Consider the following 12,426-nt stretch of genomic DNA (forward strand, 5'->3'; position numbering starts at 1 on the left):
GCAATGGGGCATCCAGCGTGGCTCCCAGCGTCCCCGGCACTCATGCCCATGGAACACGAGGCCGAGGAGCTTGGGGTTCACTCTTCTGAAGCTCGGTGTGGATGTGCCCGTCTCCCCTCACAACTCCCCACCGAGAAGACAGGGCTGCGTGACAGATGCCAGCACCTCTCTCAGTTGTCACCACTGTCACGTCAAGGGGAAGTGCACAGACGAGGAAGGCTCCGTCTTGAGGGGCTTTACGCTAATGTGGAAGATAAACAAAAGGTCAAATATGATAAGAACAGTGAGGAGGGGGAGGAGAGCTAGAGAGCTAGGGAGGGAGAGACTCTGGAGTTAGGGATGGAGGCGGAGGGTATGGGCAGAGCAGGGGTGCAGGCACATGGTGAAGCCGGTGCCAAGGAAAACAAAGGGCAAAGTTGCCGAAGACGAGCATCCGGGCCTGGGAACCAGAGCATGGGGTGGTGTGTGGGGTCTGCAGGCTGTAGTCAGGTGGGGAGGGCCTCGGGTCTCTGGCCAGGCTGCGTGTGTATTCAGCAGGCGCTGCGGTACGTGCTATGGCCTGTGTTTGAGCTGGGAACTGGGAGCCAAGGCCAGCCCCTCCCTTGGTCAAGGACGCATTCAAGGACATGGTCAAGGAGAACCAGGTGGGAACGCTCCAGGGCAGCGCTAGGAGGGGTCACAGGGATGACCTGGGATGATCCAGGCCTCCTGCCACGGCCTTGGGAGGATGGAGGAGCAGAGTGTGTGTGCAGCCCAGGGGAGGGAGTCTGCAGGAGTTTACAACCCGAATAATTAAGGAAATGGTGGAAATAGTTAGAAGTCCAAAGGAGCTGGCCTACTTTGGGTTTGTGGAGTTCGGGATGGGGGGGTGGGCATCCCAGCAAGGGTCTTCAGTGGGCCAGGGGGACAAACCATCAGGACAGAGGCCCAGATTTGGTAGTTGGGGCACAGAGGTGACCCTCTAAGGGGCAGGCCCGGGGACTGGAAGGAAAAGGGCCTCCAGCCATGTCCCAAGACCCTCGCAGCCAGGGCCTCGGGAGACCTGGCAGCCCCGGGTCTGGGGACGCGGGGTCCCCTGGCCCTGTGCCATTGGGCCACAGCCCGGGAGGCTGCTTGGGGAGGCAGGGATTAGGTGGGTCCCCTTCTTCTCCTTTCCCAGGCCGAGAAACAGCCCGGGTGGGGCGCGGATTAGCCCAAGGGCACAGGCTGGCCCGTTCTAGAGCTAGATTAGGGACTTCCCGACTCCCCTGCCCACGGCCACGCTGCCACCCGCCCTTCCCCCCACGTATTCACGGAAAACATCCTGCCCTCCGGGCGCAGAAGACCTCCGTGTAAGTCTGCACGGCAGGCCCGGCTCTAGCAGGTATTTTTGCTTTAAGGCGGTTGGAGGCGGAGGCTGGGCTGGGCCGGGGCGCGCGCCCCGCGTCCCCGGGCGCGTCCCCGAGCGCGTCCCCGGAGCGCGCGCCGCGCCCGCCGCGCCCCCACCTCCGCCGCGCGTGCACGCGCCCCGCACGCGCCCCCGCCGCCCTCCCGGCGCGCTCCCGGCCGACGCCCCCCGCTCCGCGATCGCGTCCCCGCCGCCCCGTCCCCGCCCCCGCGCGTCCTGCTCCGCAGTCCCCGGTTCCCATCCCCGCCCCCGCGCGCGCCCACCGGGGCGTCCTGGCCGCCCCCCCCCCCCCCCCGCCCGCAGCGCCCCCGCTCCCGGCGCCCCTCCCATCCCCGCCCCGCGCGCCCCTGCTCCGTCCTCAGCGCCCCCCGCCCCTCCCGGAGCGCCCCTCCCATCCCTCCGCCCGGGCGCCCCCCTCCCGGCGCCCCTGCTCCATCCTCAGCGCCCCCCCCCCCCCCCCCCCCCGCGCGAGCCCCTCCCTTCCCCCGTCCCCGGCCTCCCCCCGCCCCCGCTCCCGGCGCCCCCAAATCCCTAGCGCCCCGGCCCCCCCGGAGCGCCCCCCTCCGCATTCTCAGCCCCCCCGCCGCCCCTCCCCGAGCGCCCCCCATCCCCCCGCCCCCGCCCCGCGCGCCCCCTCGCGTCCCCCCTCCCGGCCTCCCCCTCCCTCTCCCCTCCTCTCCCTCCCCCCTCCTCTCCCCCCCGCGCGCCCCCGCGGTCAGCGCGGCCCGCGGAGCTTGGGGCGGGGCGGGGCGGGGGCGCGCGGGGGCGGCGGGGGCGCGGGCGCGAGGCCGGGCGTCGGGGCCGCGCGGGGGCGGCGCCGGGGGAGGAGCGCTCGCTGCGCCGCGCCCGGCCTGCCGCGCTCGGTGCGGGTCCGCGGGGCGCGAGGAGCGGCCAGACCGCGGCCTGGAACAAAGGGAGCGGCCGGGCGGGCGCGGCGAGCATGGCGGACCGCGGGCTGGAGGGCATGGCCCTGCCGCTGGAGGTGCGGGCGCGGCTGGCCGAGCTGGAGCTGGAGCTGTCGGAAGGTAACAGGCCCCGCGCCCGGCCGGCCGCGCTGGCGCGGGGGGGGGGGGCCGCGGGGGCAGGGGGCGGGGGGAGGGCGGCGGGGGGAGGGGGGAGGGGGGCGGGGGCCGCCGCGGCGGGGCAGGGGGCGCGGGGGGGGGCGCGCGGCCCTGTTCCCGCCCGCGGCCGAGGCCGGGCCCTCCCCGAGCTGCGGCAGCCGGCGGGTCGGGGCGCTGCGGCGGCCCGGGGGGGTGCGGGGCGGGGGGGCGGGGGTGCAGGGCGGGGGCGGGGGGCCGCCTGCAGCCGCCGTGTCCTTGGTGCGCGTCCGTGCGCTCCGCGCCGCCCGGGCCCGTCCGCGGCCTGAGCGCCGAGCTGCCGGCGGCCTGTGCTCGCGCGGACTCGGGTCGCGGGGTCGCGGGGGGGGGGGGGGGCGGCCCGGGCTGTGCCCCCCGGACCCCGCGACCCCGCCACCCGCCGCCTTTGTTTGCGGCCGCGAGCCGGGGCCTCCCCGCGGCGACCCTGCGCGCTGGTGCGGCGGCCGCGGGGTCCGGGCGCGGGTCCTGCGGGCGCCCTGCGCTCCTGACCCGGGTCACGCGCCCGACTGTCACTCTTTGGAGGTCGGGTCCGGGGTCCCTGGAAGCAGCAGCCGCTCCGGTTCCGACTGTGGCCGGGTGCCCCGGTGCCCTGGCCTGCGGGCCCAGGCAGGTTGCGTGGACCGAGCAGTGCAGCCTGGTGAACTTTTGTGTGTGTGTGTGCGTGTGTAACGGTTCCCGGAGGGCGGGGAGCCAGAAAGTACACTCGCTCGTGCCAATTTTCATCAGCAGGGAGGAGCTGATGGGACTTGGTGCTTCCCCTTCCAACACGCTCAGGCCCAGGAAGGATGCTCGTGGGGCTGTGGCCCGGGGCTACCGGCCTTTCAGGTCTACAGGGACGGAGCATCTTTCTGTCTTTCTGTTTCGAATTTGGGGTGCTGCAGGGTATTGTGATGTTCTGTAAGGCGAAGCAGTCCCGTGGGAGGAGAGGAAGCTGTTTCCTGGACTCTGTGTGCTTAGCAGACACTATTCCGGCTGGTGGAAGGCGACGAGGGCTCTGCTAGCACCTCAGAGGACCTGAAGGCAGGGGGCACGCGGGCCCGGCCGCTGGGATCGATGCTTAGATTTAAGCTGGCAGGTGAAGGGTGCAGCGTGGACGCGTCGTTTGGAGGGACGGACTCTCCAGTGGAAAATATGTGCCTAAGCGCTGTGATTTTAGGAGGAATCTTCACCCTGCGGCCCTCCTGGTCTTCATCGCACGTTGTGTCCTGTGTTCCTTGTGGCAGCCCGGCATTCATGCTTTCCCCCAACGCGGTTGCTGTGTCCGCGTTACACCGACAGCAAGTGTCGACACCCCGGCTGTGTTACCAAAGTGGGAAGCCGTCAGAGCCCCACGGGACTGGCCTGGATGCAGCTCACAGCCGCTCCTGGAGCCTGGGACCATGCAGGACGTGTGGGCCGCCGCCGCTGGCTGCACGGGGAGCAGTTGCTCGTGGCCGTGGACTTGGGGTGCACTTTCCTGTTGGATGACACTGGCATGCCCCTGGCCATCCCTCTTGGAGGAGGAATGAATGCTACGTCTCCACCGCCCAGAGAGTGGAGAGCCACGTTCGGCCCAGGTTCACACAGTCCGAGTCTCCGTGAACACCTCGTGTCTGACAGGCCTTTAGAAAGGGCTTAGCGGGTTTCTCGTTGATGTCTTGGCCCGCGGGAGATTCGTGGTCCTTTCCCCTTTCCTGCAAACCGCGCTAGACCCGGGCTGAACACTGAAGAACGGAGCAGTCGGACGGTCAACACGTTGGCCTGTCAGCCCCTCTCCCCTCCGGCCGCGCAGTAGCTGTGTCATCTCGGACCTGCTCTGTCGCTGCCGAGTGATGGACGAGGAACGGAGCGTTCTTTAGGGTCATCTGGGACTCCAGGTCCCGTAACCACACAGAACACCTTTCGTGCTTCAGTTGCATGGATCAACTTGTTTTCCAGTGTTCAGAGGAGCCAAGATTGGAAGGACCAGAAGTCTCTGTGTTTTCACATTGTGGAACTTAAAAATCCCCGGGCGTGTCCACTCGCAACGTGAAAAAGTTAAATCAGCATTTATCCCGTTTTAGCCGCGGTCCTGATTCACGTGGAGAGAACCCTCGAGTCTTCGTCCCGAATGACAGCATCAGCAACCATCGTGGAAGCGTGGGACTCCCGGGGCCTCGTTGCTTCAGAGCAGGGGGAAAGCAGTTGCGTGTGAAGCACATGTGACGTCGGTTGACAGAGCACGGCAGCTGGTCCCCGGGCCTGCACACCTGCCCGGTCGGCCGGTGCGCTGCCCTGCATCGTGTCGGAGGCCGCGGTGCTGTCGCCTTCCTCGGTCACTGGGTGAGGGCTGCCGACGGACTCTGGCTGCAGAACTCGGCCTCCTTTTCCCTTTGCGCCCCTGTGAGCACGGGGGGCCTCTCTCCCCAGGAGCGGCAGGTCCCCGAAGTTGCATGCGTTGTGTGGGGTGGGGTGGCAGGCGGCCCCTGGCCCTGGGTCTGGACGCGCCTGAGCCACATGTGTGCGGGGTGCGGGGAGTGGGCTCACGGCCGGGTCAGTGGCTGGGTCTCCTTCCCCCCCAACCCCCGTGGTTTCTTCTTCCTTCCCGACGTGGTGGCCTGTTGGAATTGGGCGCTTTCCTTTTTGGCTTTAAAAGGGCCGCCAAGGGCAGCCTGGGGGGCTCAGCGGTTTGGCGCCACCTTTAGCCCAGGGCGTGACCCGGGATCCAGGATCAAGTCCCACGTCGGGCTCCCTGCATGGAGCCTGCTTCTCCCTCTGCCCGTGTCTCTGCCTCTCTCTCTGCGTCTCTCAGGAATAAATAAATAAAATCTTAAAAAAAAAAAGAGGGCCGCCAAATTAATTTCATTAATGTGTAGGTAAATATCTAAAAATATATTTTTAAGTCAAATACTTAAGGAAGAACTTTAAATAGAAGCAGTCGAAAAGAAAAGAAACAAAACGTAGAAGAGACTTGTGTCTTCGGAAAAAATTTCAGTTGTTGATTGAAAGGTAGCAGGAAATCTCTGCGTTGGCTGTGGGTTGTTTCGTGGGCTGTGCGGACACTGCACCTTCTCTCCTGCGGGAGCGGCTGGATTCTTATTTTGGTGGATCTTGGAGAAACCGCCGGGATACAGCCTGCGAGGATTGCTTGGTGTCTGTGGAGGAGAGGCCTTTAAGAAACAGATGCCGTGTTTCATGTCGCGGGGTTTTGTTGGTGTGTCCGCTGTCCCCTGACTTTTGCTTCCGGGGGTGATTCAGTCCTTGTCCTGCTTCGCTGATTAACATTCCAGATTGCTTCAGCCACAGTCCTGTCAGGAGGGTCCAGCGCAGTGGGAGGAGCACTTCCGTGGTGAGCGAGCCCCACTGCGGGATGTGGGGGGCCCAAGCTCACCTACGCCCCGTTCTTTGTGGTTCTTTGTGTCGGTCAGGGGTGTTTTGTTTTGTTTTGTTTTTAATTGCATTCGCGCAGTTCGCACACACATTCCCGGCACCAAAGAGCGCGATGTGAGAGGCGTGGGCCCCGAGATGCTTGTAGATTTTCAGGGCTGTTGGGCCCAAGGTGACAGGTACGCTTAGCTCTGGCCCTCGAGTCCCGGCCCCGTGTCCTGGGGGCCCCGTAACTGCAGATCTCGGGGCTCTGACCCTGCGGACCCCGCAGGACCGCCTTCCAAAGTCTCCCGCCACCCAGACCTTGTGAACATCATCCTCACTGAAAGGACGTTGACTCTGGACAACAAATGTGCCAAAGAAAACCAAAAAACAAACAAAAAACCCCTGGTTTCCTGCTGACGTCCACTGATCATTTGTCATAATTGCAGAGGAGGAAGGGACAGGGCCAGCAGGTGGAGGGGGCGAGCTGAGGGCCACAGGCACACCCTCCCCCTCCCCCCGCTGGAATAGACCTCAGGACTGGCCACAGAATGTTCTATCCGCCTCACAGTTGTCTAATAGCAGGAAGAATTGGGGTGAAGGGGGTGGAGTCCCTGGTGTGGCAGATGGAAAATATTGTTACCTGTGTTTAAAGAAAAAGTATTTACAAAATGGCAGCATCAGTGGGCGTGGGATTGGAAATGTGTGGACTCGAATGATAAGAGTTCTTCAGAGTTAGGAAAATAGTTAAATGCGAATGTTCTTTTCCCAATGAATAAATATAGATGTCAAATTTAGCCGGGAAGCTGGGCGAGTAAACACACACACATACACGCACACACACACGAAAGGCACAGATCTGTAAAATTGTTCCAAGGGCTCGGAGGATATTTGATGCCCTGGTTATGCTCAGATCTGAGCCTCAGAGGTCAAAGCGCTAACAATGACTCTATTTTGTTTTATGCGGGGCCCACTGGCTTTATACGCTTGTTATGGTTTGGAGGCTACAAGCTGTTGGATGTTATGAGTCACTCTGCCTTCCTCATACCAGCCTTTTGCAAATGGGTTGACTCTTTTTTTAGAGCTGGTTTATTTTATTTTATTATTTTTTAAAGCAGTGATTTATGGGATGAGTTGTAGCATTCTTCTGAATTGTAATGAGAATGTATTGGATAACCTTCGTTTTGATGTCACGGGGATGTATATATATATATAGACTGACTCACCAGTTCAGAGCCCAGGCATGTTATTCAAGATCATTTCCAGTTCTTGTCATAATTGTTCAAGCGCCCTGAAAAAGAAATCGAGTTCTTGGGGCGCCCAGGCTGGCTCAGGGGTGGAGCATGTGCCTTCAGCTCCGGGCGGGACGCCAGGGTCCCGGAATCGAGTCCTGCATCGGGCTCGCCACATGGAGCCTGCTTCTCCCTCGGCCTGTCTCTGCCTCTCTCTCTGTGTCTTTCATGAATAAATAAACAAAATCTTAAAAAAAAAAATCAAGTTCTTGGTCACGGTCCTTTGACGTAGTTTTGCATATCACTGCTGATCCTGGGAGTAGCGGACGTTTTATCTGCTGTAAGGCGTCTGGGGTGATGTGATAGGTTTCCGGCCGCCTGTTATCGGCTGGCACCCCTCTCACGTTGCAGCTCCTCTTTCTCTTCTACTCTGGAAGTTGCCACTTCAGTTCCTTTTTCGTGATTGTGTGTGATTGTGTGTGTGTGTGTTTGCACACCATTCGGAGGTGACCTATTGTTACCAACGCTCCGTTCTTTTCTGCTAAGAGGGTCAGAAACGTGTCACGTCTCCAAAGAACTAATTGCATCCATTTGTTGGTGATGATAATAAATAGCGCTCCCAGAGAGGAGACGCCGACTGGGAATCCCAGCTGGCGTGGGCCGGGATACCGGAGTCGACACGCCGCGGAGCGTGTGCCCGGGCTCTCCAAACATGCGTATTCCACGCTTCCTTCTTTGGGACCCAGTTGGGGTTATTCGTTTTAACAAGCCCGAGACAAATAAAGTGGGAAAATGCTAAGATACTGTGTTGTAAAAATTAAAATTACAGCGAGCGGTCCCTTTTGGGGAGGGAGGCTGCTGTTTAGCTTTGGGCCTGGACCTCCTGGGCGGGTGAAACGGGCTCTCCGTGCCGTGCACATCCCAAATTGAGACCGTTCTTTACTAAAGGGCTTTGTACAGTGGGTATTAAAAATCAGGAGGAAAAAAAAAGAAGACCACACTATCCAAGATAATGAGAAATGAAGGGATTCTGTGGTTGATGCTGGGTTAGGAATGTGTCTTTCTTCTGGGCTGCTGGTTTTAAATCCTGTGTTTGCTGATTGGGATGGAAATCTGTTTCTGTGTCCTAATGAAACGGTTGGAGCCCATGGGCCAGATCCACACCAGTCTACCAGCATCGGGGACGGGATTCATTACATTTTAATTTTTATTCACAATTATGAACTAATTTTTTTTTTTACTGAATTATCTGGTTAGGTCATTTAATAATTTAATAATAAACTGAATAACTTAAGAATGACTTACAAAGTCTGTGTAAACACAGCATTCCGTGGGGGCTGCTTCAGCTGCAGCCGGCTCGGGCCGGGTTGCGGTGGAGGTGGCAGCGGTGTTCACGGGTCTGGCTTCTCTTCTGGGCGCTTGTCCGGTGCAGAGGGAAACTTGATTCCAGAATCACAGGATGATTCTCCTCGTGTTCTGACCAAATGCGAGCGTAGCTGGGCCTGTGTCAGGAGCTCAGCGAACAGACACAGCCGGGGGGGCGCGGGGGGCGCATGTGCCAGAGTTCCCTGAGCGCACACTTGCGTGGCCCGGCCAGGCGGGGCCGGTGTGCCCTGCTCTGACACAGGGCCACACTCCTTGATGTCGCCGCTTAGGACATCACACGAGCGTCTACTCTGAAACCCTTGCGTTACTCCCTGGTCTCCTTTCTCGCCGAGCCGAAGCCTCCTCCCTGTAAAGATGAAGTTGGCCCGGTCCACCCTGATGGTCTTTCTGAGGAAGTATCAAGAGGTGCTTCTTGGGGAAAAATACGCTTCGTAGGCCATTTTACCTGAAATGAAGACGGAAACGTAAACCGTGTTCTTACTTAACCTCACGGGGAGCTGGAGCGGTCTTTGTGAAGAGACGAGGACATGCGGAGCCTAGGCTTGGGCTGCAGACAGCGCGCTCAGTCAGGCCGGGGTATTCCGTGTGCTGACAGGCGTGCCGACCATCCTCGGAAGGACGTCATGTGTGTTGAAGAGCAGGTGCAAAGCCGCTGTCGTCGGAGGAGAGGAGATGAAATACTCTCGCTGGCCGAGTGCTTCAGAAAGGACGGGTGGCCGGCAGCCCTCAGGGGGCGGGATTTTAGTGCAGCGGGAACGTAAAGCACAAACTTCCATTTTTAACTTGTGGATGACCTTCTTCTGTGCTTCCCGAATCTCTTTGGATGTTTTTCTGAATCCTATTTGCAGGGATTTGTGGGAGGATCTTGAGGTTCTCTGGACTGAACACAGGAGTCTGTCCGTTGAGAAGACCTCCTCCCGAGCGCTGTGCAGCTGGCTAGTGTGTGGGGCCCTGCTCCACGCTCACAGCATCGTCGGGGGAACGAGCCAGCGCCCCCCGGCCTGTTCCTCAGCTGTCAGGTGGAGCTGCTAACTCACCCTGTAGCATTGAGGGTCGGTGACGTCATGCCATGACGTCTGCCTGGTAAATACTCAGGTCCACTCTTTCTCTCCCAGGTGTGTCCACTGGGACAGAGCTCCTGGTGCTTCTATCCCCGGCCTTCCCTGCTGCTGAGTTTATCCAGGTAGGAGAAGCACGTCTTAGTTAGGCTCTGCTCCAGGTGTACCTGGGCAGCACATCCTAGTTAGGCTCTGCTCCAGGTATACCTGGGCAGCACGTCCTAGTTAGGCTCTGGCCCAGGTGTACCTGGGCAGCATGTCCCAGTTAGGCTCCACTCCAGGTGTACCTGGGCGGCATGTTCTAGTTAGGCTCTGGCCTAGGTGTACCTGGGCAGCACATTCTAGTTAGGCTCTGCTCTAGCTGTACCTGGGTGGCACGTCCTGGTTAGGTTCTGGCCCAGGTGTACCTGGCCAGCACGTCTTAGTTAGGCTCTGGCCCAGGTGTACCTGGGACACACACTGTATGTACCTCACAGTCCTAGCGTGTCTCTGGGCCGCGTTGGGCTTCCAGCTGGAGCTACTCCCGAAGCTACCTGGGGGAGCGGGCTGGATGCCCCCTGAAGCCCAGGACTCCCCCGGCTGTGACACTGGGACAACTTTCTTCTGCTGCACGTATTCCTCCTTCGGTGTGTGCAGAGATGCTGGGCTGAACCCCCTGTCACCATGCCCCTTCCGCTGATATGTGCACATGGACGTCACCTGACAAGACCCGCAGGTGGGATCCCGGGTGCCCAGTGGGGGTCTGAGAGGCCAGGCCACTCGGAGGACTCAGAGCTGTGCTGAGGGCCCCGGGCCCCACCTGCTGAGCACCCTAGGGTGTTGTCCTGCACGGCGACATCGCGGACGTCCTGGGGCGTGTCCTCCATGTTCGCCCGGCCAGTCACCTGGGTTGAGCGCTGTTTGGGTTTGTGATTGTGCATGCCAGCTTTTCCTTGTCAACTTTCATAGGCTGCTTTTATTTTTTATTGTATTTTTTAAAAGATTCACTTATTTTAGAGCAAGATCACACACAAGCACGAGTGGGAGGCGGATGGAGAATCTCAGGTAGGCTCAGCACTGAGTGGGAGCCCGACATGGGGCTCCATCTCATGACCCCGGGGTCGTGACCTGAGCCTCAAAACCAAGAGTTGGGGGCCTAGCTGTGTGCCCCATACAAGCACCCCTCAAAGCGTCTAGTAAGACAAACACGGGCAGTAGGGTGTTAGGGTACCCCCACCCCAACCCGCATCCTATGGACTTAATGGTGTTGGAGAGGCTACGGCTTCAATCACGTGTAATAACTACTTGAAAGTAACCTGACGCGGGAACCGGGCACGGACCACTGGGTTCTTGAGTGAGCACGATCAGGCTTGGCACGTCCCGTTCTCACTTCCTTCTGCCAACAGAGCGGGCGTCAGAGCCGGTGGGCTTCGTAGCGGATGGTGGCCTCTGAGGAGCTCTGTGGGCCACGGCCGGATGGGATTATCCGGGGTTGTTCAACCTACACTCTTAAAGCCCAGGAAGAGCCTATCCCCTCGCCGGGGTGCAACCTCGTTGCTAACGTGCGACCACGTCCTCCGCGCGGGTCCGGCGCCATCGCATCGCTGTCCTGTCACGGGGAGACCCACTGTGCGCGTGGCCTGGCTCACGTTGCGCTTCACCCGCGCAACAGCCGCCATCCCGCGACCCCGGCGACCGTGAGGGCTGCGCTGCCGGTTGCTGGCTGCCGACCGCGGCGCCCAGGCTTCGGGGGCTTCTCACTTCGTAGGAGAAGGAAGCAGAGTTTGCTTTTCTTTCCCTGCCCGGAGATGGGATAAGCGACTCCGCCGTCCCGCTAGCGAGGGACTTAGTGCTGTTCTCCTAGAATTTCTTCCTTCTTCTCGGAGAGATCTGGCCCTGGACACAGGCAGGAAGTCGCCTTAATTTTTGACTTGGGCTCCTGGTTGGCACACGTCGGGTTCTGGGTGAAACGCGCTCCGGGTGGAGGGTGCGTGAGTCACAGGGCTGCTCGGCCTGTGCGAGTCGGGGGGGTGGGGGCGGGTGGCATCGGGGAGCGGAGCTGCGAGCCTGCTGCACACCCGCCCGTGCCCTTGTCACTTTCATGTTGGCCTTTTTCAGTCTTTAAAAAAGGTTTTCTGAGGAAATGACCTCCTCCCTTTTGAACAGATGAGGACACTGGATTTCAAACAGTTAGAAACTCCCGACTCTCGATAGAGCCTCGGTTTCCTGACTGTTCTCAACCTCCCAGCCGGCGAGGCCACCTTTGGATGGCCTGGGGGCCAGCCTGCGCTCGGGCTCCTTCGGAGACGACGGGCTATGGGGTCTAGGGGGCAGCGTGGGCGCCGTGGGGTGGAGCTTGGGTGCCGTGGGCCCGGGGTATGCGTGGGCCGTCCCAGCTCCAGCGGCACCGCTGCTCCCAGTCCCTTCCCCGTGGTTGTGACGGGGCTGAGGCCTGTGCCATCCGGGAACGTCACATTTAAAATCTAATCTGTCCTCTGGGGTGGGTGCCCGGGCGTCTGTTACTCGGCTCTTCATCTTCGTGTTTGAGACCCGTTTCTTGTGGAAGACAAACAGAAAACGGAGCCCCTCGGGGCCGACGCCCGTGCGCAGCGCCCTCTAGAGTCAGGAGGCTGGGCGGGATGGTTTTATCAGAAATCCTGATCGTTTTGGTCGAGAGACAATGCTTGTTAGTTCTTGTGTTTCTGGGGAAAAGCCTGTAAGTGAGGTGCCGGGGATCGCGTCTGCAGTGTCTGTCCAGGGAAAGGTGGCCTGGCCTGGCTCCAGGCTGGAAGCGGGGTGCCGGTGGCCAGGTTTGCGCAGCCCCCGCGCCTGGGAGGCAGTGGTGCCCGGACCCACGGAGTGAGGTGCACGTCCCGCTCCCCAGCTCCCGGTGGAGGTGGGGCGGGGAGGCCCACAGCTCGGACCTGCTTCTCTCTGGTTCCCGGGAGCTGCAGTCTCGT

General features: G+C 60.6%; 1 protein-coding gene across 2 annotated transcripts in view; it reads left to right on the plus strand.

Annotated features, from left to right (window-relative positions):
* The first annotated feature begins 2,212 nt into the window (after positions 1-2,212).
* Positions 2,213-12,426, plus strand: part of DIP2C (disco interacting protein 2 homolog C) — a 252,180-nt gene continuing 241,966 nt past the window's right edge. Inside the window, exon 1 of one of the 2 annotated variants that reach the window (XM_072749676.1) lies at positions 2,213-2,412. In XM_072749676.1, the coding sequence (XP_072605777.1) occupies positions 2,328-2,412 (85 nt within the window). In that variant the 5' untranslated portion in view covers positions 2,213-2,327. The remainder of the gene's footprint in view (positions 2,413-12,426) is intronic. The other variant, XM_072749677.1, reaches the window with a different exon arrangement.

Source organism: Vulpes vulpes, chromosome 2 (assembly GCF_048418805.1).
Source record: "Vulpes vulpes isolate BD-2025 chromosome 2, VulVul3, whole genome shotgun sequence".
Classification (NCBI taxonomy): domain Eukaryota; kingdom Metazoa; phylum Chordata; class Mammalia; order Carnivora; family Canidae; genus Vulpes; species Vulpes vulpes.